This window comes from Tenebrio molitor, chromosome 5, assembly GCF_963966145.1.
Source record: "Tenebrio molitor chromosome 5, icTenMoli1.1, whole genome shotgun sequence".
Classification (NCBI taxonomy): domain Eukaryota; kingdom Metazoa; phylum Arthropoda; class Insecta; order Coleoptera; family Tenebrionidae; genus Tenebrio; species Tenebrio molitor.
In genome coordinates, this window is record NC_091050.1 from 17,492,398 (window position 1) to 17,518,827 (window position 26,430).

Here is a 26,430-nt window from a genome sequence, read left to right on the forward strand (position 1 = left end):
TAACACTAATTGAAATAATACGACTTGTAATGATCCACCTACATTACTTCTTTCCGCCAAATATTCGAACCTGCGCAAAACTGATCGAAGCGGAGGGGCCCTACGTTGTGTTTTTCTTTTGGCGGTAAAGGCTCGGAATGCAAACGATGAGGGTTCTAGTTGGAAGAGTACCGCAAAATAAAACACACAATCCAGTCAATAGAGACATAAAAATGGCTTTACCTTGCCAAAGGTACAGAAATGTTTATACTTGGCAGATATCTTCTATTAGGCATATTATTAATATTCCTGAGTGTGCGACCTTGGGGGGTTGCCGCTTGCCCCGTCATATTGGTGAATAGAAGTGGAAAATCACATTTTGGCGATGATTTCATTATCTGTGCGAGATACATCTATCTAAGTTATTATAAAAAATGTAGAGCATGCAATTCTCTATAGTTTTTGGTGTTTATGTTTTTTTGTCATATTCATAGTTTCGTAGTTATAGCGTGTTGAAATAGAGCATTTTTATTATTTTTGTACCTTTTACTCTTTTCCACATCACCACAGGGGAAGAGCAATAGGGTGCGTTTTTTTAACGTGGTGTCCCCAGTAGGGATAGTCCACGATGCAGTGGAAGTTTAATCTTTTCGATCTCTTTGTGAGCCTAAACGGACCCAATTGATTTGGATCGATCGGTATAGATGAGCTGAATTCGTCAGAGTTTATGAATTCCTCTTGTTCTTCTGGATGATCATCATCATCATTAGGATCATCTTGCATTTGCCAGAATATAAATTCATTGATTTCAAGTATTTGCTCGTCTTCATCTTCAGAGTCAGAGAGTATTTCTGGAACGTCCGCGATTATTTCATTATCAGTGCGAGATACGTCTATCTAAGTTATCATAAAAATGTAGAATAATCTGAATCGGCTTGAGACCAGCGACGTTTTTATATACTCAGGTCGGACTATTTTACCGACCAAGAAAGAGTGATAGAAGCGTTCGGAGCTGTACGATGAGCATCCCAGAGCCGCATCGAGCAAGACTTAGGTCCGCCTTCCCCAACCAACCGTTTACCAACAAACCACGAGGTCCCTAGAACCGAGATGGAGGTTCACGTCAACATCTCAGAGCCGCATCGAGCAAGACTTAGGTCCGCCTTCGCTAACGGCCCTAACTAACCGTGGCCTCCACAGAAATTTACTAGACAACCCCACGACTTCCTGAATGTCACTTAACTCCCATAGTGTCGCATCTACAATATTCTAACACGCACCCCGAAACCTAACGACACATTGAAAACCGATTTTTGATACAACAAACAAAAATTACAACATCATAAATATAAGTAACCACCTAAGAAGCGAATACGATAATCGTTGGCTGGACTGAACTAAAAATTACGGGTAAAGTAGCGCTAGGAAATGGTGCCAAAAATGGGCGCACGTGCGTCAGATCAGAGCTACTAATTTGCGGGATTAATTGATCGCCTGAAAATTACATCTTCTGAGAGAAACTTAGTGGCGCAGACTTAAAATTAAACACTGGACGCTACTCGAGAGAAACCACCTGCAACCAAACAACATCTACCAACATACCCTCTACCACGTGGTCCTGGTACGAAAACAAAGGCAACGAACGCGGGATAATTTACTTTGTCGCGATTAAGGAGTCTGATTCTTAAACGGGCACAAATATCTAGACGGAACGGTAGTGAGATAAATTAACTGTTCAAAGCACGGTTTAAAAATAATGATCGCTCGCAGCACTCCAGGTTCTTTCAGAAGAAAACACCAAAACAAAACTCCACTACCCTCTTCACCCACGCGCGCGACCTACGCTTCACCCCCGCTCTATTTCCGCTCTCCCCAGCATTGCCAACCCCATCCCTTAGTTCCCAGCCTAGCCGTTAGTACCTTCACATTTGTCGCGCTCTGGTGGCGGCACCGGGAATTTAAATTAAAATTTTAAATAATAACGTAAAGTAGGTAACTTACCATTTTTCCACTTGCTGTACAAAACAGCCTTTCGTCGTCCATAGGGAGCTCGTTTACATGTACTTACAGCAAACAGATCCCGTGGAAAAAAAATGAAATGTACTAAAATATGCTAGAATATGCATAAAAAGGCGAAATATGCATGAAAAATCAAAGTAAGCATTAATTCATTAAATATGCAAAATATACAAAAATTAATTAACTCCAAATGATCACTTTTATTGCCATTCGTGTGAAAAATGAAGGAAACTGCTTAACTATTGAAAATGAGCGATATGCATTTTGCATAAAATCCGCTCTCTATTCATTATGCATGAAGTAATGAAGTAATGATATGTAGATATGTATAAATAGGAGTACCATCACTTTTTCTACTCTCTATTAAAGTATAATCAATTCACTTTTGTAATGACTAACTAGAGTTACTAAATTTAGTAACTTTTGTCTTGTGAACACATCTTTTTACCGCGAATTAGGGCTTTTAAAAAGTTAGGTTATGGGTCACGTCATTTGTTCTGTCAAAACAAAAGCAAAGTTGCACTAAACAAATACGAAAAGGCAGTTGAACGTAACAATGAAATAATTTTGCATTTTGCTACTCATCCTCGTCAATGTCGCTGTTTTCTAAGTCCGAATCGGAATCTTCGACCAAATTAACAATAATTGGGGATATGTCATGGATATTAAAGTTTCCCATAAGCCTTGTTCTTGTTCTTCATTTAAAATTTTGTACATACTTTCTGGGACTGAAGCCTGTACAGCACTTAAGGAGAATTTTATTTTAGATTAGGATTTACCGAAAAAACATCCGCCACTGCTTCTACAATTTTGCACTTTACGTATTTACGTTTCCATTATCTCCATGAGTAATTTCTTTTATTTTGTTGAAAGTCTTTAGAATGTGCTGGTGCGTCTGCTTGCTTATTGATGCTTTACTCCGTTTTGGAAATTCATTCATTTTGGCAGTGACAATAAGACAATATGACAATTTAAATCATTGCCAACTGTCGAATTTTCATTTATTTTGTAAAAAAATCTAACAAAAAAAAAAGTTCCAGTTAGTTCGTCATTACAAAAATCAATGCATTATAGGTACTATTGCCGGCCTAAATTTATATTTAGGCCGGCAAATTTCTGACATTTCAAAAAAGTCAATGCAAGCGACCCTTTATTGTCATTATGACTGATTTGTCAGTTTGTCAAACTGAAGGTTTTCAAGCTGTTTGGCGTTCCCTTCGCCTTTTTCGTAACTTACAGATCATGACGCACTAGCATAACTGATTTGTAGTAGCACTTCTCTCTGGTGCACGCTTCTTTTCCCAATTTTAATTTTGATTATCGCTGTCACGATGACAAGAATGACAAAAATCGAAAATGGGGTTAGTTGAACATAATGCCAGCTTCACATTTTGATGTCAACTCAATGACAGGCCGGCCTAAATTTATTGTCCGCCATAGTACTATTCCGGACATGGAATCTTGGCCACAACTGACATTTAACTGACAAAAATGTGTGAACTGGCCTTTATTGAATATAACCGAACTTTTGACTCGATAATGCCATTTCCCTGCTTTTTTGATGTCACAACAAGAAACTTCAAAGTGATTTTTAAATTTTCATTTATTAATGATATTAATGATTGGTTTACATCATTTTTTTTAGGAATGTCAAAAAAATGTTGCCCAAGATTCCGTGTCCGGAATAGTACGTTTATTATTATACTATGTGTCACATCTGAACTGATCTCTACTGAGTACCAGGGCCTAGTCTTCATATGACCAATTATAATATTCGCGGTTTCTTGCGCTTTCAATTTCCAAGGTTTTACAATTTGTGTGAGGGGCAATGAAATCCACTGGATTTCGCGAACTCTGTCTTCTGTGCAAAAAATTCATATCGCAACAAGGACACCACAAATAATTTCCTCTCGCATCTCTTTACAGCTGTTGTTCGACGCGGGAAGTCGATTTTAGAAACGTTCTCCTTGCAATCAATTGATACTATTCGCTAATGATACCGTTGTTTACAGTTATAACTTATAATGAAAACATTGATCACCTGAAAACAAATGTTGGGAACAGGAAAGGAATTCCTTTTGTATTCGTTTTAGTACAAATGCACTTACTCAACTAATTTTCACAATATCAATTCTAAAGTATTTCTCTTGTTTCTTGTATATTAATAGAATTTAAATCAAGTATATGTTCTTTTTTATAATTTCAGTAGAATATTGGACTCGAGTAAATTATGTCTTTTACTTCAAAAAATTGGTTTTTATTGAACCTTGCTACTAGTTATCATTTTTGAAAAATATGTAGGTATTTAGAAAAATGTTTACAGCTTTCAGCCAGAAAACAATCTATTAATAGGCCCAGTTATCTTAATCCAGAATAAATTTGTCGCACCAGTAGCTTAATCTAAAATGTGAAATAAATAATTATGTTCATGTATTATTGAGAAAGAAAGCCGAAATAAAAACTACCTATCACTTGAATGTACTTTATCTTTGTCATGTAAACCATGTCAGTGCCATTTTATTTCGCATTCTTAAGAACTTAAGTTATTAATGATAACGACAATAAAAAGCTCAAGGTGCCTTAAAAATGATGGATATAACTGAAAATCTACGGAAGAAACCAGTTAGTAATAAAGAACGATGAAAGCTGTTATACTCGTGTTGTGCGCCTCTTTGATTTGGGTCCAAGCTGCTCAAATCAAATCAAGAAGAAATGGTAAACGTGAGTGTAATTTGAAAACATCATATAATAGACAGAAAAATTACAGGAGGACGAATCGTGGGTGGAGAGGTTGCAATGCCAGGTCAATTCCGTTTTGCTGCAGCCATCTACATTGTTACTGCCGATAGCACATATTTCTGTGCGGGTTCTCTTATAATGCTGCAATGGATCCTAACTGCTGGTCAGTGTGTTGATGGGTAATAATTTTTAAAAAATTAATAAACTTATCTTATTTGTCTTTTTTGCGACAGAGCTTTGTTGTTTAACATTCGTCTTGGAAATACCAAGTTGAGTACTGACGATCCAAACATGTTACTATTGGCCACGGAAACTTATTTCTTGCATCCTGACTACGATCCGCTTACTTTGAGGAATGATATTGGTCTCATTAAATTACGCATGCAAGTATTTTTCACCGGTATACTAAATATTAGAACATCTAAAAATAAAACAAATAATCCAAAAAAATTCTAGATTACATCGGGCCCACGAGCGTTTTGAAAAATGGTCACATCGAAGACGGTGCCTCCGTTCTTACCGTTGGCTGGGGACAAACATCCGATGGTTAACAATTTAAAACATTTGATTTTTCACATTTAATTTGTGTTTTGTGTTTAGAAGTCGCTGGATTATCTGATGACCTTCGCTACGCCAATTTAGTCACTCTTACTCATGAAGAATGCTTGGCTGCTTTTGGCACTCAAGTTAACGAAGACATGCTTTGTGTCGCGGGAAATTATAACGAGGGCACGTGTAGGGTATGTTTCTAGATTGAATCTATTCAACTTTTAATGCTGATATTTCAGGGTGACCTTGGCAGCCCTTTGGTTGAATATGTGGGTCCCTTGATTTTCGCCGTCGGAGTTTCGAGTTTTATAAGCTCAAACGGTTGTGAAAGCCCAGATCCGTCAGGATATACAAGGACACGTCCATATTTTGAATGGATAATGAACACTACACGTAGCAATTAAAGAAAGGAAATAATAAGACACATACATTTGGTGTGGTTAAACTGCTAAATACATGGATTTTGAACAAAAGTGTTATTTTTATTACTCGCTTTAAAATCATTCATCCTTACAACCCTAATAGTATATTAAGTATAAAGAACGGTAATGACAATGTACGGATCGAAGACAATTGTTTGGAGGAGGAGCTTGCGACGACTCCAATATTGTCTGAGATCCGTACATTGTCATTAACGTTCGTCATGCTTATGAGATTTTTGCGCGATTGAATATTTATTATTATTACAAAACATTCCTAACTAGAATGCAATGCGATACGACGCCCTTCACATCGTGTTGCCACAATGTCGATTTTTGTATCGCGTTTCTAAGGCAATCTGCAAACAACTACCGCCATTGCAGTTTTTGTGCGCAAATATCGCCAGTTGTGTTGAAAAACAAGCAGTAAAATGAGTGATATTAGTGATTCCGAAAACGAAGTGGATGTTGTAGAAGAAACTTTGAATGTGGGGTGCGTCACAAATAAAGAATTTTTGAAACTAACGACCTCAACGTGTAATTATGAAGACAAGGAATATTTGGGGTATGAAAATTTTGATAATACTAATGTCGCGGCAAGTTCGCTAATATTATTTCATTACAGCGGCAAGGAATGCCGACCACAAGAGCCGTGTGAGTTTCCAGAAAGTGCTAATATCTTGTCTTCAACTTCTGTCTACATAAATCAAGAATTTTCGAAACCAGCGAACTCAATATGTAATCAAGAAGACAAGGAAAATCCGGAGTATGAACATTTTGACAATTCTAATGTCACGGCAAGTCTGTTACTAAAATTGTTTCGTTGCAGTGGCAAGGTAGGCCGACTACAAGAGCCGTGTGTTTCCGGAAAGTGCTAACATCTTGTCTTCAACTTCCGTCTACATAAATGAAGAATTTTCGAAACCAACGATCTCAATTTGTAATCAAGAAGACAAGGAAAACGCGGGGTATGAAAATTTTGACAATGCCAATGTCGCGGCAAGTTTGCTAATGCTATTTCGTTGCAGCAGCAAGGAAAGCTGACTATAAGAGCCGTGTGAGTTTCCAGAAAGTGCTAACATCTTGTCTTCAACTTCTGTCTACATAAATGAAGAATTATTTTTGAAACCAACAACCTCAATGTGTACCTAATCAAGAAGACAAGGAAAATGCGGGGTATGAAAATTTTGACAATGCCAATGTCGCGGCAAGTTTGCTAATGCTATTTCATTGCAGCGCCAAGGAAAGCCAACTACAAGAGCTTTATGAGTTTCCAGAAAGTGCCCCCACATCTTGTCTTCAACTTCTGTCTACATAAAAATTATTATAATAATCGATTAATTTTGAATAAACTTTACTTACCGTTCTAGAACACCAAAAATTACTTACCATCGAGTTTATCGTTAGCAACGAGTAAACAGAGCTTACCATCTTGGAAACAGACGTGGTAAACAACCAAATAGAGTACAATCGCGCAAAAAATTTTATGAGCTCTTTGTTAGTTTGGAGGACTATACTTGTACTATTTGCTGTTGATAGTACAATTTACAGCTGCAATCAAAACACTGCCTATATCATATAACATAGCACAGATGTCCAAAGCATCATTGATTTTGTTGAACCACAAATGTCTTACCACTAAACTTAGGAAATATGATTTTATCTGCACGAAATTTAACAAAAGTCAAATTTCCTAATACTTTTAACTTTTTAAGTGTGGTTTTGGGTCTTCTCTTAAATTATGAAGTTTGTACCATCATCGTGCTATCTTTGGACCTTCAATGAATCTTTATTCATTTAGAGAGCGGATTTTATGCAGTATAAAATGTCAAAACATGCGCATAAATATGCAGTCAAATCCTTTGAAATATGCACTCGATCTTTGAAATATGCAGCAATATGCACTATTAATCCAAAATATGCAAGTATATCGAATAACTTAAAACTAGGATTTTGAACTTTTTTTAGCGGAATATTGACTTTGACAACAGGATTACATAATGAAATATTGAATTCTTCTTGTTAATTTTTTCTAGACTAAAGGTTTCCCCAAGTAACGATTCTCGTAACAATATTTGAGAAAGTTTGGTCTTCTTCAAGGATCCTAATTTTCATTATGTGCTGCGTGATTTGAAATTTTCGTTCACATACTCGTATTATGATCTTAATTGATCTAAAAGAATTTAAACATTCAAAAAATTAAAATTCTAAATCAAATTAACGAGTATGTATTACATTTAGAACTTTTCAGATGATATTTTGTAAAAGCTTAAAATAAAATATTCAAACACAAAATAATAATTAACACTAATTGAAATAATATGACTTGTAATGATCTACCTACATTACTTCTTTCCGCAAAATATTCGAACCTGCGCAAAACTGATACAAGAGTGGTGGTGATCGTCATCGATGCGGAGGGGCCCTACGTTGTGATTTTCTTTTGGCGGTAAAGGCTCGGAATGCAAACGATGAGGGTTCTGGTTGGAAGAGTACCGCAAAATAAAACACACATAATCCAGTCAATAGAGACATAAAAATGGCTTTACCTTCCCAAAGGTACAGAAAAGTTTATACTTGGCAGATATCTTCTATTAGGCATATTATTAATATTGCTGAGTGTGCGACCTTGGGGGGTTGCCGCTTGCCCCACCATATTGGTGAACAGGAGTGGAAAATCACATTTTGGCGATGATTTCATTATCCGTGCGAGATACGTCTATCTAAGTTATTATAAAAAATGTAGAGCATGTAATTGTCTATAGTTTTTGGTCTTTATGTTTTTTTTGTCAGATTCATAGTTTCGTAGTTACAGCGTGTTGAAATCGAGCATTTTTATTATTTTTGTACTTTTTACTCTTTTGCACATCACCACAGGGGAAGAGCAATAGGGCGCGTTTTTTTTTTTAACGTGGTGTCCCCAGTAAGGATAGTCCACGATGCAGTGGAAGTTTACTCTTTAATCTTTTCGATCTCTTTGTGAGCCTAAACCGACCCGATTGATTTGGATCGATCGGTATAGATGAGCTGAATTCGTCAGTGTTTATGAATTCCTCTTGACAATTTTCCTCTTGTTCTTCTGGATGGTCATCATCATCATCAGGATCATCTTGCATTTGCCAGAATATAAATTCATTGATTTCAAGTATTTGCTCGTCTTCATCTTCAGAGTCAGAGAGTATTTCTGGAACGTCCGCGATTATTTCATTATCAGTGCGAGATACGTCTATCTAAGTTATCATAAAAATGTAGAATAATCTGAATCGGCTTGAGACCAGCGACGTTTTTAGATACTCGGGTCGGACTATTTTACCGACCAAGAAAGAGTGATAGAAGCGTTCGGAGCTGTACGATGAGCATCCCAGAGCCGCATCGAGCAAGACTTAGGTCCGCCTTCCCCAACCAAACGTTTACCAACAAACCACGAGGTCCCTAGAACCGAGATGGAGGTTCACGTCAACATCTCAGAGCCGCATCGAGCAAGACTTAGGTCCGCCTTCGCTAACGGCCCTAACTAACCGTGGCCCCCACAGAAATTTACTAGACAACCCCACGACTTCCTGAATGTCACCTAACTCCCATAGTGTCGCATCTACAATATTCTAACACGCACCCCGAAACCTAACGACACATTGAAAACCGATTTTTGACACAACAAACAAAAATTACAACATCATAAATATAAGTAACCACCTAAGAAGCGAATATGATAATCGTTAGCTGGACTGAACTAAAAATTACGGGTAAAGTACCGCTAGGAAATGGTGACAAAAATGGGCGCACGTGCGTCAGATGAGAGCTACTAATTTGCGGGATTAATTGATCGCCTGAAAATTACATCTTCTGAGAGAAACTTAGTGGCGCTGACTTAAAATTAAACACTGGACGCTTCTCGAGAGAAACCACCTGCAACAAAACAACATCTACCAACATAGTGTACCCTCTACCACGTGGTCTTGGTACGAAAACAAAGGCAACGAAAGCGGGATAATTTACTTTGTCGCGATTAAGGAGTCTGATTCTCATACGGGCACAAATGTCTAGACGGAACGGTAGTGAGATAAATTAACTGTTCAAAGCACGGTTTAAAAAAATGATCGCTCGCAGCACTCCAGGTTCTTTCCGAAGAAAAAACCAAAACAAAACTCCACTACCCTCTTCACCCACGCGCGCGAGCTACGCTTCACCCTCGCTCTATTTACGCTCTCCCTAGCATTTCCAACCCCATCCCTTAGTTCCCAACCTAGCCGCTAGTATCTTCACATTTGGCGCGCTCTGGTGGCGGCACCGGGAATTTAAATTAAAATTTTAAACAATAACGTAACGTAGGTAACTTACCATTTTTCCACATGCTGTACAAAACACCCTTTTGTCGTCCATAGGGAGCTCGTTTATATGTAGATCTGGTGCGTTATCTCCTGACACGCGAGTTAAAGTTGCGCAGAAGACCAAATTCAGACGACTGGTTACGAACGACTCCCACCCATTCTACAAAATCGCCCTACTACGGAACTTAAAAACATCATCACTTTCCTTCCTTACATCCATCGTATTGTTTGTTGAAGCGTTCTAATTTTTTCCAGTTTTTATGTATTTTTGTTAAATTTAATTAGTTCTTCAAAGAATATAACGTACATGACGTTACTGCTTATACAGTTGTCAAGAATTACATTTCATATTTTATCTATTTATCGCTGTGACAGTAGTCTACAATGTTTTTAGGACGATATTGTTCAACTGCTGCTGAACTGATCTTTACCGATAATTCTCGTTCTCTCTGCTAAACTCCTCCCACCGCGCACTAGCTATATCTTTGATCCACACCGCAACCAAATTGTTTTTCACTTTCGGCAGCTTAACGTTAGAAAAACTTCTAATGTAGACTTCTTGTTCAGATGATTTTTTCGAATGAAAGCTTAAATCTTGCGCAAGAACAATTTATTCATTAATTGCGAAAAAAATTTTCTGAAATTAAAAGTGGAAGTGGATGATAAAAAAATGCAGATGCATAAATTGTTTATTGCAGGGTTTGTGTCGTCATTTCCGTGCGGTCGCCAGATATTGGGGTTCTAAACAGGTTTTTACTTATGACTCAGATTTGCAACAAGATGAAAAACGCACGTTTGCTTTTTACTAAAACAGATCCCGTGGAAAAAAATGAAATGTACTAAAAAAGGCGAAATATGCATGAAAAATCAAAGTATGCATTATTTCATTAAATATGCAAAATATACAAACTGCTTAACTATTGAAAATGAGCGATATGCATTTTCTATAAAATCCGCTCTCTATTCAATATGCATGAAGTAATGAAGTAAAAATATGTAGATATGTATAAATAGGAGTACCATCACTTTTTCTACTCTCTATTAAAGTAGGTATGTTTATTATTATACATATTATGTGTCACATCTGAACTGATCTCTACTGAGTACCAGAGCCTAATCTTCATATGACCAGTTATAATACGCGGTTTCTTGCGCTTTCAATTTCCAAGGTTTTACAATTTGTGTGAGGGGAAATGAAATCCACTGGATTTCGCGTACTCTGTCTTCTGTGCAAAAAATTCATATCACAACAAGGACACCACAAATAATTTCTTCTCGCATATTTTTACAGCTGTTGTTCGACGCGGGAAGTCGATTTTAGAAACGTGCTCCTTGCAATCAGTTGATACTATTCGCTAATGATACCATTGTTTACAGTTATAACTTATAATAAAAACATCGATCACCTGAAAACAAATGTTGGGAACAGAAAAGAAATTCCTTTTGTATTCGTTTTAGTACAAATGCATTATAGTCCAATCAATAGGGAGTTTTACCTTGCAAAAGGTACAGAAAAGTTTATACTTGGCTTCTATCTTCTATCAGGCATATTATTAATATTGTTGAGTTAGCGACCTTGGGGGGTTGCCGCTCGCCCCGCCATATTAGAGAATAGGGGTGCAAAATCACATTTTTGCGATTATTTCATTATCCGTGCGAGATACCTCTATCTGAAAATGTAGATCATGCAATTCTCTACATTTTTTGTTCTTTATATTTTTTTGTCAGATCAATGGTTTCGTAGTTACAGCGTGTAGAAATCGATAATTTCTTTTATTTTTGTAGTTTTTATTCTTTTCCACACCACCACAGAGGTAGAGCAATAGGGTGCGTTTTTTTTTGACGTGGTGTCCCCAGTGGGCATAGTCCACGATGCAGTAGAAGTTTACTGTTTTACTCTTTTTGATCTCTTTGTAACGTAGACGGACCCGAATCATCTGGATCGAACGGTATAAATGAGCTGAATTCATCAGAGTTTATGAATTCGGGAATTCCTCTTGTTCCTCAGGGTCATCATCATCATCATCAAGATCATCTGGCGTCTGTCAAAATAAAAATTCATTGATTTCAGATATTTGTTCGTCTTGATCTTCAGATTCTGGAACGTCTGTGATTATTTCGTTATCCGTGCGAGATATGTATATCTAACTCATTACAAAAAATGTAGAACATACAATTATCTACAATTTTTGTTCTTACGTTTTTTTGTGTGATCAATAGTTTCGTAGTTACAGCCTTTCGAAATCGAGCATTTATTGTTTGTCCCTCTACGGGCATATCGGACTCCAACGTGTATTCTAATGAAACAGGTAAACGCCAAATGATCCTGATGATGATGATGATGATGTCCCCGAGGAACAAGAGGAAAATTCTCAAGAGGAATTCCCGAATTCATAAACTCTGATGAATTCAGTTCATCTATACCGATCGATCCAGATCATTTGCATCCGTCTACGTTACAAAGAGTTCAAAAAGAGTAAAACAGTAAATTTCTACTGCATCGTGGACTATGCCTACCGGGGCCACTACGTAAAAAAAAACGCACCCTATTGCTCGACCTCTGTGGTGGTGTGGAAAAGAATAAAAAGTACAAAAATAAAAGAAATTCTCGATTTTTACAAGCTGTAACTACGAAACTATTGATCTGACAAAAAACCATAAAAAACAAAAAATGTAGAGAATTATACGCTCTACATTTTCTATAAGAACTTAGATAGACATATCTCGCACGGATAATGAAATAATCGCAGAAATGTGATTTTCCATCCCTATTCTCCAGTATGACGGGGCGAGCGGCAACCCCCCAAGGTCGCAAACTCGGCAATATTAATAATATGCCTAATAGAAAATACCTGCCAAGTATAAACTTTTCTGTACCTTTTGCAAGGTGGAGCCATTTTTATGTCTCTATTGACTGGACCACGACCTTCTAAATAGTCGAGATGCTTGACGCTTGACTCTCTCCGGCCTGTTCATTTGCCAGTTTTCGGCGTTCGCCGTTTGGCGCTACTTTGCCGGCGCCGAAATTGGCGCGAAACGTTAAATGTCAAAAAGATGACATGTAAAATGCTATTTGGAGACGTGTAAGGATTATAAAAAGACAAAAACATTTAATGAATTGGCTTCAGAAAGTTTAAATATTTGCCCAGGTAGGGATTTCAAAAATCTTTTAATCAGTAATGGACTTGCAATAATTTAAAATGTATTTGAAAAATATTCTTCACTAACATAATGTTGTAGCCAAGCCTTTCCAATAGTACTGCTAAAGTACCGATCCCGACTGAAACATTCTCTGTCACCGCAAACACTCCTTTGCCTGCTTAAATCTTCATATTCTTTTCCTTCATCTACTTCCAATGTTGTGGGTATTATAGCAAGTACTGAATTCCGTGAAATAATTAAATTCATACTCACATCTCCATAAATTTCGTTGTATTTAAGAATATGTATATTAGGAACGATTATCTATGCAATTAATATGCTTAACTAACCGAAAATTTCGATTAAAATGTCTTTATCCGACAAAGTGACAACACAATGACAGAAAGCCAAGTTTCAAATCGCGTGGTTCCGAACTCAAATCCCCCGTTCACTAGCACCAAACGGCTTACAAGTGCATAATGGTATTTTGCTCAAATCACGACCTGCTAGATAGTCAGAGTGTCTATAGCGGCCTGGGCGTAGAGCGAAAAATCCTATTGTTCTCATGATTCTGACATTTGGGGTTGTTTTCGGGGGTTGCTGTTAGCAACTAACTGTCATGCTATCAAGTGTGTGACAACGTCATGTGCATCGTGACAATTTAGACATGCAGTCCACACTCCACACTCATGTATCTGCATGATGCATGCAGTCATACGTAGTTGTCCCGTGATAAATGATACTTTACTTTAATTGTAATTACATTTTGGATATTCTAAATTGGCAGAAGCAAGATGTTGCGCACTGGTCTACTGGTTTGGTTTTGCGGAGGGACAAAGTTTCGGGGCCGCGTTTTTTGAAAATATCTTGGTCAGTGGCGAGTGCAAATTCCTAGAATAATAATTATCCAAAATTATATAATTACATTCAAAACTGTAAGTACAAAACTTAAAGTATACTTTCCACTCATTTCCACCAAGAATGGCACGGATTAATTAAGCAAATATAATTGTTTTGTTATGGACCCATCTTCATCTGAAATGACCCGCTTAGGAAATAATGTACCCACTGCAAATCCAAGATTGAGATTACAATTTTAATATTATTCCAGAAATAGTTTTACAACTAACGGAACTTGTTGTTGCTGCATTTACCGCAATATCAGTTCTAATATGATAAAAAAGCCAGTTCATAAACACTAACAGCAAAATACTAAAAACCAGGAACACCAAACAGAAGTAGCATCAACTAAATTAATAAAATTTTTGTTATTAAAGTTACTTTTAAACTGTTAGACTCTTGACATTGCACTTTGACAACTTTACTGAATTCATTACATTTGTTTGTGAGGTTATGATTATTTAGTGACATTCCCCCTAAAGTGGCGCCGTGGAGATCACAGGCACTAAAGCTTCGCCCAGGCAGATGTATAGTGAAATATGTCAATCATCAAGACGGCGGTGGCTCAAATGAACAGGCCGGAGAGAGCGTTTGCGTCTCGACTATTTAGAAGGTCGTGGACTGGACTATTACACTTACTCAACTAATTTTCACAATATCAATTCTAAAAGTATTTCTCTTGTATATTAATAGAATTTAATTCAAGTATATGTTCTTTTTTATAATTTCAGTAGCATATTGGACTCGAGTAAATTATGTCTTTTACTTCAAAAAATTGGTTTTTATTGAACCTTGCTACTAGTTATCATTTTTGAAAAATATGTATTTAGAAAAATGTTTGCAGCTTTCAGCCAGAAAACAATCTATTAATAGGCCCAGTTATCTTAATCCAGAATAAATTTGTCGCACCAGTAGCTTAATCTAAAATGTGAAATAAATAATGATGTTCATGTATTATTGAGAAAGAAAGCCGAAATAAAAACTACCTATCACTTGAATGTACTTTATCTTTGTCATGTAAACCATGTCAGTGCCATTTTATTTCGCATTCCTAAGAACTTAAGTTATTAATGATAACGACAATAAAAAGCTCAAGGTGCCTTCAAAATGATGGATATAACTGAAAATCTACGGAAGAAACCAGTTAGTAATAAAAAACGATGAAAGCTGTTATACTCGTGTTGTGCGCTTCTTTGATTTGGGTCCAAGCTGCTCAAATCAAATCAAGAAGAAATGGTAAACGTGAGTGTAATTTGAAATCATCATATAATAGACAGAAAAATTGCAGGAGGACGAATCGTGGGTGGAGAGGTAGCAAGGCCAGGTCAATTCCGTTTTGCTGCAGCCATCTACATTGTTACTGCCGATAGCACATATTTCTGTGCGGGTTCTTTTATAATGATGCAATGGATCCTAACTGCTGGTCAGTGTGTTGATGGGTAATAATTTAAAAAAAATTTATATACTTATCTTATTTGTCTTTTCTGCGACAGAGCTTTGTTGTTTAACATTCGTCTTGGAAATACCAAGTTGAGTACTGACGATCCAAACATGTTACTATTGGCCACGGAAACTTATTTCTTGCATCCTGACTACGATCCGCTTACTTTGAGGAATGATATTGGTCTCATTAAATTGCGGATGCAAGTATTTTTCACCGGTATACTAAATATTAGAACATCTAAAAGTAAAACAAATTATCCAAAAAAATTCTAGATTACATCTGGCCCGCGAGCGTTTTGAAAAATGGTCACATCGAAGACGGTGCCTCCGTTCTTACGGTTGGCTGGGGACAAACATCCGATGGTTAACAATTTAAAACATTTGATTTTTTACATTTAATTTGTGTTTTGTGTTTAGAAGTCGCTGGATTATCTGATGACCTTCGCTACGCCAATTTAGTCACTCTTAGTCATGAAGAATGTTTGGCAGCTTTTGGCACTCAAGTTAACGAAGACATGGTTTGTGTCGCGGGAAATTATAACGAGGGCACGTGTAGGGTATGTTTCTAAACTGAATCTATTCAACTTTTAATGCTGATATTTCAGGGTGACCTTGGCAGCCCTTTGGTTGAATATGTGGGTCCCGCGACTTTCGCCGTCGGAGTTTCGAGTTTTATCAGCTCAAACGGTTGTGAAAGCACAGATCCGTCAGGATATACAAGGACACGTCCATATTTTGAATGGATAATGAACACTACACGTAACAATTAAAGAAAGGAAATAATAAGACACATACATTTGGTGTGATTAAACTGCTAAATACATGGATTTTGAACAAAAGTTTTTATTTTCATTACTCGCTTTTAAATCATTAATACCACTCCTTAATTTCAATGCATGCAGTTTAAGCTTTAGATGGTCGTTTTGAATTAATTTTTTTATTTCGATGTTCTAAGTCGACGAAGGTGTTAATTTGCTGAGATTAGACAATTCTGTATGTTGTTATTGGAGAAAGCATTATTCATAATTCATTTTTATTTGTCTAAGGTCTTTTCATAATCTTTTGATTTGTTTTGGAAAGATTTTTATAACATCCTTAATCCAAAATTGTAGTTACAATGTGTTGATGGGTAAAAACTTCCTAAAGCCTGAATTCATCTGTCTTACTTTGAGGCATCTGCGACAGTGATCTGTTGTGTTAGATCAAACAAATTGAATTCTGAAGACCCGAATGCATTAAATTGGCCTCCATATAGTATACGAGTATTACAAAGCGAGGCGGAAAGTATTCCATTCCTGTCGAGAGATCTATAGTTCTCGAGACACAGGAATGGTACTTTTGCCGAGGTTTGTATACTATTTTATTCACAACTAATCATTTAATAAAACAAGCAACAATTAGCAGTTATAATTTTTGAAAAATATTTAGAGAAATGCTTGCAGCTTTCAGCTAGAAAACAATCCATCAATAAGTCCATCTAATTTAATCAAAGGTAAAATAACAAGACCTAATTTTTTTATCCGATAAAATTTTAAATTTTACGAAAACTTTTTGCTTTGACAATTTTACCAGTTGTGGTTAGGCTCGAGAGCTTTTGCTCGAGGATATAACCTTTGAATAAAAATGCCCAAATATCAACGAGTAGAATTGTCTAAAGCAAAAATGTTTAAGTGAAATTTAGGAAATTTATCAGATATAAAAAATTAGGTCGTGTTATTTTTGGCAAGATTAATTCCAGAATAAAAACTTTAACGTTAGGTAATTATTTACTTATAATACAGTTATTAAAAGCACACTTAATAAAAGCAATTTGAGAATCTGACAGGACTAGCAATTTTGACAGATGACAGAGTAGTAGCGCGTTTTTATTGCGATAACCATTTTAGATTGGATGGAAGCAAGCGCTCTGATTGGCTGAATACGTACGTTTGATGTACGTGGGAATTAATCCAAAATAAATTTTATCGCACCAGTAGCTATATTGAGAAAGTCAAGTGGCTGAAATAAAACAACAAAAAAAAACTATCAACTACCTAAAGGTATCTTATTTTTGCTAGGTCCACCAATCTTAATCCAGAATAAATTTTATCGCACCAGCAGCTTAATTTATTGTCTGAAATAAATCATGATGTTCATGTAATTATTGAGAAACTCAAGTAGCCGAAATAATAAAAATCTAAAAACTATCTACTACTTCAAGGTGCCTCATCAGGTCAGTATCATGTTATTATCAGAAGATTTCTCATTCTTAAGAACTTAGCTTATTAATGATAACGACAATAAAAAACTCAAGATGCCTTAAAAAAATGGATATAACTGAAAAACTTTCGAATAAACCAGTTAGTAACAAAAAAACGATGAAAGCTCAGGTACTCGTGTTGTGCGCCTCTTTGATTTGGGTCCAAGCAACTCAAATCAAATCAAGGAAAAATGGTAAAACGCGAATGTAATTTGTAAACATAATAATACTAGACAGAAAAATTTCAGGAGGACGAATCGTGGGTGGAGAGGTTGCAAACGCAGGTCAATTCCCTTTTGCTGCAGCCATTTACATTGCTACTGCCGATAGCACATATTTCTGTGGGGGTGCTCTTATAAACATGCAATGGATCTTAACTGCTGGTCAATGTGTTAATGGGTAATAATTTCTTAAAAATTGAATTTATATGTTTTATTTGCTTTTTCTGCGACAGAGCTTTGCTGTTTACTATTCGTCTTGGAAATAATAAGTTGAGTACTAACGATGACAATATGTTACTACTGTCGACGGAGACTTATTTCTTGCATCCTGACTACGATCCGGTCACTTTGAGTAACGATATCGGTCTCATTAGATTGCGGATGCAAATAAATTTCACTGGTATAATGTTCGAACATCTAAAAATAAAACAAAATTATCAAAAACAATTCTAGAATACATTTGGTCCACGACCATTTTGAAGAATGGTCACATTCCAGACGGTTCCTCCGTTCTTACCGTTGGTTGGGGACAGACATCCGATGGTTAACAATTTAATACATTTGATTTTTCACATTTAATTTGTGTTTTGTGTTTAGAAGTCGCTGGATTATCTGATGACCTTCGCTACGCCAATTTGGTAACTCTTAGTCATGAAGAATGTTTGGCCGCTTTTGGCACTCAAGTTAACGAACAAATGCTTTGTGTCGCAGGAAATTATAACGAGGGCACTTGTAGAGTATGTTTCTAGACTGAATCTATTCAACTTTTAATGCTGATGTTTCAGGGGGACCTTGGCAGTCCTTTAATTGAATATTTAGGTCCCATGGTTTATCACATCGGAGTTTCGAGTTTTATAAGTTCAAATGGTTGTGAAAGTTCAGATCCGTCAGGATTCACAAGGACATATTCGTATTTCGACTGGATATATAATACTACAACTAACAATTAAATTAAAACATTTAGAAAAAACGTCAAGATAACATGATTAAAGGAGTTAAATAAATACATATTTACAATAAATAGTTATTTAAATCGATTTCCAATCTTTTCAAAATCTTAGCACCAGTCTATATTGTATTAACTAGAGAATGGCATCCTTATATCAGATTAAACTAGACTGGAAGACATTGATATGATACGTTACGAGTACAATAAGGCCCGGTTGTATCGAGCGATCCATTGAATTTGAAGCCGTAGGTCTTTTTGGATCGATACACTTATTTTTGTATAAATTAATGTTACAAAATGCTATCAGTGAAGTCAAACGAAAGGCCCGTTTGTGCTTAGAACAAAATGGTGAACACTTTCAGCATCTGTTGTAACATTGTTTAATAAAATAAACATTGCCATATTCTGGTTTACAATTGTCATTAAATGTGACGTTTGCTACGATAGTTCAAAATTAGACATGCGTTGACAGTTCCAGCGCCAACTCTAATAACAAATTCAATGGATCGCACGATATAAAGCGATGTCAAATTCGTTATTAAAGTTAACATAATGCCAAGCGATCTGATTGGGGGATATTTGACATTGGATTTGAATCCGCCAATCAAATGGGCAGATTTCCGATTTAACGCGTGGGTAGCTGAAACGATGTTAACTAAGCTTTGTACCGTGAGTACATTTAAATTTATAATTAAAGGAGGCTGTGACTTTAAAATTATATTGGCAACACCGCTGACACCTGGATTTGAGTTGTTAAAATGGCGCTTTAAAATTCAATACAAAATATGAAATGGCGAGTTAACAATTGTATCCATGCCAGGTGTTTGATACAATTGTTAACTCGCAGTTTCATATTCTGTATTGAATTTTGAAGCGCCACTTTGACAAAACAAATCAAGACGTCAATGGTGTTGCCAATTTAATTTTAAAGTCATCGCCAACTTTAATTATAAATTTAAATGATCTCACGGTACAACCGGGCCTAAACTATTAACCTAGTGATTGATAGTTGGTTCAGTAGTACAGGGTTATTATAAATTATTGTAATCCAAGTACCTAGGTGTAAAAACTGAATGTAAAATTTATGGTTACCGCTTCATATAAAACATTTAAATGAATAAGTGAATATACACCGTTCACACGCTGGAGTTAAATTGGGTGCAAAACAACTCAATATTTTTGGATTCAATCGTTAATTAAAAAAAAATTACAGTGACAGCGATGTATAAAAATTGACAGGTCACAAAAAGCGGCAAAAATTTCATGTTATGGGCATGGCCTGCTTCGACTACAATCATTTATAATAAATAACACTGTACTTTCAGATAGGCAGAAGTGATCGGAAGTACTGGGTGGCAAATTAAAATATGGCCAAGAGTACTTTGTTACGTATGGAGCTTTATGAGACCTTGAGCTGTCACTATTGTCAAATTTAACCTCCAATTTGTGATTAAGTGTAACACTACGTTCTTATCATAAAGCTTTATCATATGTAATACTTTTATCTCGCCAATGCATGTCAGTAGTACGATCGTACGATCATAATTATTTGTTTATTTATAATTCATAATTTTTTTTTAATTACACTGTATTTGTAATTTTATTTTATTTTATTTTTTTTTTTTTTATTTTTTTTTTTTTTAAATTGCCATTCCCGTTTTTTGCCATACGGCTTTTACGGTACCTTTCGGTCGGCCGTTTTTCCAATTCATGTTCCTTGTTCCTTTGCCTATCGGTGATGCGACGGGGCTCCGGGGCACTTTCCCCGGCCACCCACGCCCATTCCACCTCACATTCACAGACATACACAACAACATTTATACACCCATGGGCACCCTTCCCGACGGGACTCGAACCCGTGCTGACCTCGCGGTGGTGGCCGAAAGAGTGTTGATTCTTCCTTCCACCACCCTACCGTCAGCCCCTGATAGACATACACACACATCCATGGCCGGGCGGAGGTTCCTTCCTTTGAAAAAATCCTCCCCCTTCGGTGGGATTCGAACCCACTAGCATCGGGACCGCGACCTCGGAGTACTTTCTCGGACAGCCATGCGGCCACCGAGCCACCATTTTATTGTTATTTTTGCACATTTATTGTAATATAATTTTGCATATTCGTAACATGTAGTTACGTCCTAGACTTGCTTATAAACCAATTTCTACGTTCGGAAAATTTTCTTCCCTTGTGGCTTATCTATTTAGCAATTGCAATTATCATTCATTCATTGTTTGAATTCCTTCATTCTGCGGGGAATAATGCTCTGTGTAATTAACTTACTGACTTCGCCCCATTGTCTTTAGACGCAATTTACGTTAACAACAACGACAACGAACAACAAAAACACATCTTTGGGTTTCTTTGCTGAATAGAACAATTTTAAACTGAAGAATCCCTCTAAAATTAGACATTAGTTAAAAAACGGAAACATACAAATTTACTGATAAAGAAATTAAACTAAACATTGTTCTTGGATATTATGATGAAAAAATAATTTTCAGAATTGTAAGGCTTCTAATTATAGCAGTACATTTTGTATAAAAATTAAGATATAGTAATGATTTACTTAATTACACCAAAGAATGGCAAGAAGTATCTTAAGTTAGCCATGTAAATGTTCTCAGTGTTGACATTTATTATCAGAACATTTCGCATTCCTAAGCATTTAATCAGATTAACGATAACGACAATAACATACTTAAACTGCTTTAATATAGGTGGATATAACTGTTTTTTTTTTAATAGCAATCGCTGACAGAAAATGACTAAAACTGTTACATTCGTGTTATACACCTTTTTGATTTGGGCTCAAGCAGTTCAAATCAAATCAAGAGAAATCGGTAAAGAGTAAACTACAACTTCACAACAAATAGTAAATAGAAAAATTGTAGGAGGACGAATCATCGGTGGACAACTAGCAAACGCAGGTCAATTCCCTTTTGCTGCAGCCATTTACAAGAGTACTTCCGAAGGCACATATTTCTGTGGTGGTGCCCTCATAGACGATCAATGGATTTTAACAGCTGGTCAATGTGTTGATGGGTAACAATGTTTTAGTAAATTCGAATTGCTATATTTTTTGTATTTTATATGACAGTGCTGTGTTGTTTACTATTCGTCTTGGATCGACAAATTTGAATTCTAATAATAATCCAAATATGTTACTATTGTCCACGGAGACTTATTTTTTGCATCCTGACTACGATCCGGTTACTTTGACCAACGATATCGGTCTCATTAAACTACGAATGCAAATATCATTCACGGGTATCATATTACAATATTATGTAAAGATAAAACAAATGCCTAACCAAAAATTTTAGACTACATCTGGGCTGCCAGTGTTATGAAAACAAATGCAATTTACGATGGCGCTTCCGTTTTAACTCTTGGTTGGGGACAAACCTCTGACGGTAAGCATTTTAAAACAATTAATTTTTATAAAATGAGGTTCTTGTTTTGCACTCAGAGACTGCCGGACTAGTTGATGATCTCCGCTACGTCACTTTAGTCACTCTTAGCCATGAAGAGTGCAGATTGGCCTTTGGAGATCAAGTTAACGAAAACATGCTTTGCGTTGCTGGGAATAATAACGAGGGCACTTGTAGGGTACGTTTATAGAGTGGATGCACTCAACATTTAATACTGAGGTTTCAGGGTGACCTTGGCAGCCCCTTAGTTGAATTTTTAGGTCCAATAGTTTATCACATCGGAGTTTCGAGTTTTATAAGCTCAAACGGATGTGAAAGCTCGGATCCGTCAGGATTTACCAGGACCTTTCCATATTTCGATTGGATAATGAACGTTACAAGTAACAATTAAATAAAGAAGGTTACGAAAATGATAAGGACATTTGAATTTAAACTGTTAAATAAATAAATTTTGAATAGAAGTGTTTATTATTTATTACAAACTTTAAAGTTTCACACCAATCGCTGATGAATATAGTGGTTGGACAACTTCATGCATACTCACTATATCTGGCCAGTAAATAATCTCTTAAAAAGGACACCTAATAGATTTGTTAAATGTGATTGCATGACTGACTGACACAAAGTGTTATAAAAAAAATTACTAGGTAACAAGATTTGTTTATAAGCAGATGTAATAAAAGGAATGTTTACAAATTTACAGTGGCTATAATAAAAGAAATATTATCATACAAGAAAACATAAATCACAAAAAGAAAATTTTTATGCATTAAGTTTGTTATTCAAAGAAAACCATATTCTAAATAAATATACAAAGGCACCTACATATGCTTTATCTTCAACGACTGCAACAACAATACATATTTGATTGTACAGGGTGGACCATCGTATAGCATATTTGCGATAAAACCATTTTTTAATTGTCAAAAAAATGGAAATTTAGAAGGCACAATCTTCAATTTCCGATGTACGAAATGGCCGAATCATTTTTTATAAAATAAAATATGTGAAATTTGACTTTGATAGTGTTTTATTATCAAAGTAATGACGTAATCCGGACTTTTTTCCTACGATCTCACCCACAGGACAACGTCGATTATGGGTATACAAAAGTTAGTATTTAAATCAGGATAGTAACTGAATAAATCGACATTTAACATCTACGAACAAATTAGTAGCATATTTATGGTAGTATTTGAAAATGACGGAAATCATCAAACGGTGCCAAAGTCTCCAATTCCATACAAAACCAGTAGCGTACCGCCAGTTATGATTTAAACCTGGTTGTTTGCGGTAAGCGACTATCAATCACAATCAGGAATTATGACCCGTCGAGAGTCGTCGTCATAAATTACTTACATTTTGCTACTAAAAATTATTATGTCAATTAATTTGAACTCAATGACTCCTTCATAACTTTTAATATCAGAAATGAGTTCTCTGTGGTATTTTCAATCCAGGGAGTCGATAAAAAAAATTAAGTAATTATAATTTTTTCATTTTTTAATGTCTTAACGCCATTTGGAGCATCTGTTTGAAAAAATAAAAATTCATATTGTAGTACTTTCAATCTGGATTATTGACCGCAAAATTCAAATTTCTAGGATGATTAGAAACATGATTTATTGAGATTATACTATACGATGGTCCATCCTGTATAATAGAAGTTAAATAACTCACTACGGAGTACAACAAGTCTTGCTTCTTGATACTCTATCTACAACTTAACACTAAGATTTATTTAAATAAGAAAAAATAAAAACTACCTACATAATCAAGGTAAAATTAAAATTCTACTCAAAAAATTACGGCGTACAAATACGAGTATATTCATTGACTTGAACAAAATCTTCAAACAAACATAATTCAAACCAATAAAATTTTAAAAATATTTGAAAAAAGTTACCTTATCTTTGCCATGTAAACCATGTCAGTGCCGAATTTTATCAGAAGATTTCGCATTCCTAAGAACTTAACTTATTAATGATAACGACAATAAAAAGCTCAAGGTGCCTTACAAATGATGGATATAACTGAAAATCTTGCGAATAAACCAGTTAGTAACAAAAAACGATGAAAGCTGTTATACTCGTGTTGTGCGCCTCTTTGATTTGGGTCCAAGCTGCTCAACTCAAATCAAGAAAGAATGGTAAAACGCGAATGTAATTTGGAAACATATAATAGACAGAAAAATTACAGGAGGACGAATCGTGGGTGGAGAGGTAGCAAACGCGGGTCAATTCCCTTTTGCTGCAGCTATTTACATTGTTACTGCCGATAGCACATATTTCTGTGGAGGTACTCTTATAAACATGCAATGGGTCCTAACTGCTGGTCAGTGTGTTGATGGGTAATAATTTCTTAAAGATTGAATTAATTTATTTGATTTGTTTTTTCTGCGACAGAGCTTTGTTGTTTACCATTCGTCTTGGAAATAATAAGTTGAGTACTGACGATCCAAATATGTTACTATTGGCCACGGAAACTTATTTCTTGCATCCTGACTACGATCCAGTCACTTTGAGCCACGATATTGGTCTTATCAAATTGCGGATGAGCATACAATCCACCGGTATAATATTACAACAGCTAAAAATATAACAAACAATCAAAAACAATTTTAGTATACATCTATGCCGCGAGCATTTCAAAAGGTGGTCACATCCCAGACGGTTCCAGCGTTATTACCTTTGGTTGGGGACAAACATCTGATGGTTAATAATTTAAAACATTAGACTTTTCAAATTTAATTTGTGTTTTGTGTTTAGAGGTCGCTGGATTATCTGATGACCTTCACTACGCCAATGTAATCACTCTTACTCATGAAGAATGCTTGGCAGCTTATGGCAGTCAAATAATCGAAGAAATGCTTTGTGTCGCGGGAAATTATAACGAGGGCACTTGTAGAGTATGTTTCTAGACTGAACCTATTCAACTTTTAATGGTAAAATTTCAGGGAGATCTTGGCAGTCCTTTGATTGAATATTTAGGTCCCATGGTTTTCGTCGTCGGAGTTTCGAGTTTTATAAGCTCAAACGGTTGTGAAAGCTCAGATCCGTCAGGATTTACAAGGACACGTCCATATTATGATTGGTTAATCAACACTACACGTTACAGTTAAAGAAAGGAAATTGCAATACACTTAAATTTGACATAGTTAAACTGCTAAATACATAGATTTTGAACATTAAGTACTCACTTTTAAATCATTAATACCACTTCTTAATTTCAATGCATTCGATTTAAAACCCTTAGATGGTCGTTTTGAATAAATTCTCTTTATAGTCATAATGTACACTAAATCGAGGAGGAAATTAATTTGCTTAGGTGAGACAAATCTATAATTATAGAACAAAAGATTATTCGTTAATTCATTTTATTCAGAGATTTTTTTTATGTACCTCAACGTTTTTACAAAACCTTTTGATTTGTATTTGACGGATTTGTCTGACATTCTTTGGTGCTAATTCAAGAAGTAAAGAACCTTTACGGGATATATCGCGTGAACGAGAAAATGAGTAATCGAGTTAGCTTAGCTAGGCTCGTGCATCTAAACTTCCCGCTTCTAACAAAAAGTTGTGCTTTGCATGTATATCGCATAATTAACTATTGTTGTATTATTTAGCGGTTTGCAAAAATACGTAATTTATTACATTTTGAATAATACGAGTGAAATAAAAAAAATGCACATCACACCTCGACAACCGATGCTTTGTCAGTTTACCGTGAAAGTTTGATAAAGTTGTGACAAAGCGTATTTCGTTGGCAATTATTTGAATTTTCCCTTGCTACTAATTCAGTGGAAATTGTTAATTTGGAACATCGTGCAGTGATTAAGTATCCTTTAAAGACAGGCATGTCTTTTAAGGAAATCTATGATGATATGCTAAATACACTGGGTGAAGCTTGTCCTTCGTATACAACCATCAGAAAATCGGGAAATTAATTTAAGCTTGGCAGGACCAGCTTAGAAGATGATCCTCGCAGTGGGCGGCCGAAAACGGCTACGACTCCAGAAACGACCGACGATTGAAAGCATCAGAAATAGCAGAGGCAGTGGGCATTTCAAAGG

The 26,430-nt window shown here is 35.9% G+C and overlaps 5 protein-coding genes and 1 long non-coding RNA gene across 7 annotated transcripts; all 6 read left to right on the top strand.

Moving 5' to 3' along the window:
- The first annotated feature begins 4,559 nt into the window (after positions 1–4,559).
- LOC138131577 (brachyurin-like) lies at positions 4,560–5,759 on the top strand. Its single transcript, XM_069048651.1, has 6 exons — positions 4,560–4,713; positions 4,766–4,916; positions 4,971–5,137; positions 5,194–5,283; positions 5,338–5,477; positions 5,526–5,759. The coding sequence occupies exons 1-6, from the start codon at positions 4,638–4,640 to the stop codon at positions 5,688–5,690; spliced, it is 789 nt and encodes a 262-aa protein (XP_068904752.1). The 5' UTR covers positions 4,560–4,637; the 3' UTR covers positions 5,691–5,759.
- A 212-nt stretch (positions 5,760–5,971) lies between these two features.
- On the top strand, positions 5,972–7,188 carry LOC138131578 (uncharacterized). Of its 2 annotated transcripts, XR_011159851.1 has the most exons (5): positions 5,972–6,270; positions 6,331–6,471; positions 6,535–6,673; positions 6,737–6,881; positions 6,942–7,188. It is a non-coding gene; the product is annotated as an uncharacterized lncRNA (long non-coding RNA). The 2 variants fall into 2 exon arrangements; XR_011159850.1 differs by having other exon boundaries at positions 6,737–7,188.
- Positions 7,189–15,177: 7,989 nt separating this feature from the next.
- LOC138130813 (brachyurin-like) lies at positions 15,178–16,356 on the top strand. Its single transcript, XM_069047487.1, has 6 exons — positions 15,178–15,310; positions 15,363–15,513; positions 15,568–15,734; positions 15,791–15,880; positions 15,935–16,074; positions 16,123–16,356. The coding sequence occupies exons 1-6, from the start codon at positions 15,235–15,237 to the stop codon at positions 16,285–16,287; spliced, it is 789 nt and encodes a 262-aa protein (XP_068903588.1). The 5' UTR covers positions 15,178–15,234; the 3' UTR covers positions 16,288–16,356.
- Positions 16,357–17,790: 1,434 nt separating this feature from the next.
- LOC138130809 (brachyurin-like) lies at positions 17,791–19,014 on the top strand. The gene is made up of 6 exons (XM_069047483.1): positions 17,791–17,950; positions 18,005–18,155; positions 18,211–18,377; positions 18,431–18,520; positions 18,575–18,714; positions 18,763–19,014. Exons 1-6 carry the CDS (start codon positions 17,824–17,826, stop codon positions 18,925–18,927), a joined length of 840 nt encoding a protein of 279 aa, XP_068903584.1. The 5' UTR covers positions 17,791–17,823; the 3' UTR covers positions 18,928–19,014.
- Positions 19,015–21,620: 2,606 nt separating this feature from the next.
- On the top strand, positions 21,621–22,815 carry LOC138131177 (brachyurin-like). Its single transcript, XM_069048013.1, has 6 exons — positions 21,621–21,767; positions 21,819–21,969; positions 22,025–22,194; positions 22,251–22,340; positions 22,397–22,536; positions 22,585–22,815. The coding sequence occupies exons 1-6, from the start codon at positions 21,689–21,691 to the stop codon at positions 22,747–22,749; spliced, it is 795 nt and encodes a 264-aa protein (XP_068904114.1). The 5' UTR covers positions 21,621–21,688; the 3' UTR covers positions 22,750–22,815.
- Positions 22,816–24,360: 1,545 nt separating this feature from the next.
- LOC138130812 (brachyurin-like) lies at positions 24,361–25,549 on the top strand. Its single transcript, XM_069047486.1, has 6 exons — positions 24,361–24,507; positions 24,558–24,708; positions 24,764–24,930; positions 24,983–25,072; positions 25,127–25,266; positions 25,315–25,549. Exons 1-6 carry the CDS (start codon positions 24,432–24,434, stop codon positions 25,477–25,479), a joined length of 789 nt encoding a protein of 262 aa, XP_068903587.1. The 5' UTR covers positions 24,361–24,431; the 3' UTR covers positions 25,480–25,549.
- The last annotated feature ends 881 nt before the right edge of the window (positions 25,550–26,430 follow it).

Excerpts from the sequence above, each read along its gene's own strand:
- LOC138131577 (XM_069048651.1), top strand. The coding sequence starts at position 4,638 with ATGAAAGCTGTTATACTCGTGTTGTGCGCCTCTTTGATTTGGGTCCAA. Across the intron at positions 4,714-4,765 it reads AATCAAATCAAGAAGAAATG|GAGGACGAATCGTGGGTGGA; the intron begins GTAAACGTGAGT and ends GAAAAATTACAG. Across the intron at positions 5,284-5,337 it reads CTGGGGACAAACATCCGATG|AAGTCGCTGGATTATCTGAT; the intron begins GTTAACAATTTA and ends TTTTGTGTTTAG.
- LOC138130813 (XM_069047487.1), top strand. The coding sequence starts at position 15,235 with ATGAAAGCTGTTATACTCGTGTTGTGCGCTTCTTTGATTTGGGTCCAA. Across the intron at positions 15,311-15,362 it reads AATCAAATCAAGAAGAAATG|GAGGACGAATCGTGGGTGGA; the intron begins GTAAACGTGAGT and ends GAAAAATTGCAG. Across the intron at positions 15,881-15,934 it reads CTGGGGACAAACATCCGATG|AAGTCGCTGGATTATCTGAT; the intron begins GTTAACAATTTA and ends TTTTGTGTTTAG.
- LOC138130809 (XM_069047483.1), top strand. The coding sequence starts at position 17,824 with ATGGATATAACTGAAAAACTTTCGAATAAACCAGTTAGTAACAAAAAA. Across the intron at positions 18,378-18,430 it reads GATGCAAATAAATTTCACTG|AATACATTTGGTCCACGACC; the intron begins GTATAATGTTCG and ends AAACAATTCTAG. Across the intron at positions 18,521-18,574 it reads TTGGGGACAGACATCCGATG|AAGTCGCTGGATTATCTGAT; the intron begins GTTAACAATTTA and ends TTTTGTGTTTAG.
- LOC138131177 (XM_069048013.1), top strand. The coding sequence starts at position 21,689 with ATGACTAAAACTGTTACATTCGTGTTATACACCTTTTTGATTTGGGCT. Across the intron at positions 21,970-22,024 it reads GCTGGTCAATGTGTTGATGG|TGCTGTGTTGTTTACTATTC; the intron begins GTAACAATGTTT and ends TTTATATGACAG. Across the intron at positions 22,195-22,250 it reads AATGCAAATATCATTCACGG|ACTACATCTGGGCTGCCAGT; the intron begins GTATCATATTAC and ends CAAAAATTTTAG.
- LOC138130812 (XM_069047486.1), top strand. The coding sequence starts at position 24,432 with ATGAAAGCTGTTATACTCGTGTTGTGCGCCTCTTTGATTTGGGTCCAA. Across the intron at positions 24,709-24,763 it reads GCTGGTCAGTGTGTTGATGG|AGCTTTGTTGTTTACCATTC; the intron begins GTAATAATTTCT and ends TTTCTGCGACAG. Across the intron at positions 24,931-24,982 it reads GATGAGCATACAATCCACCG|TATACATCTATGCCGCGAGC; the intron begins GTATAATATTAC and ends AAACAATTTTAG.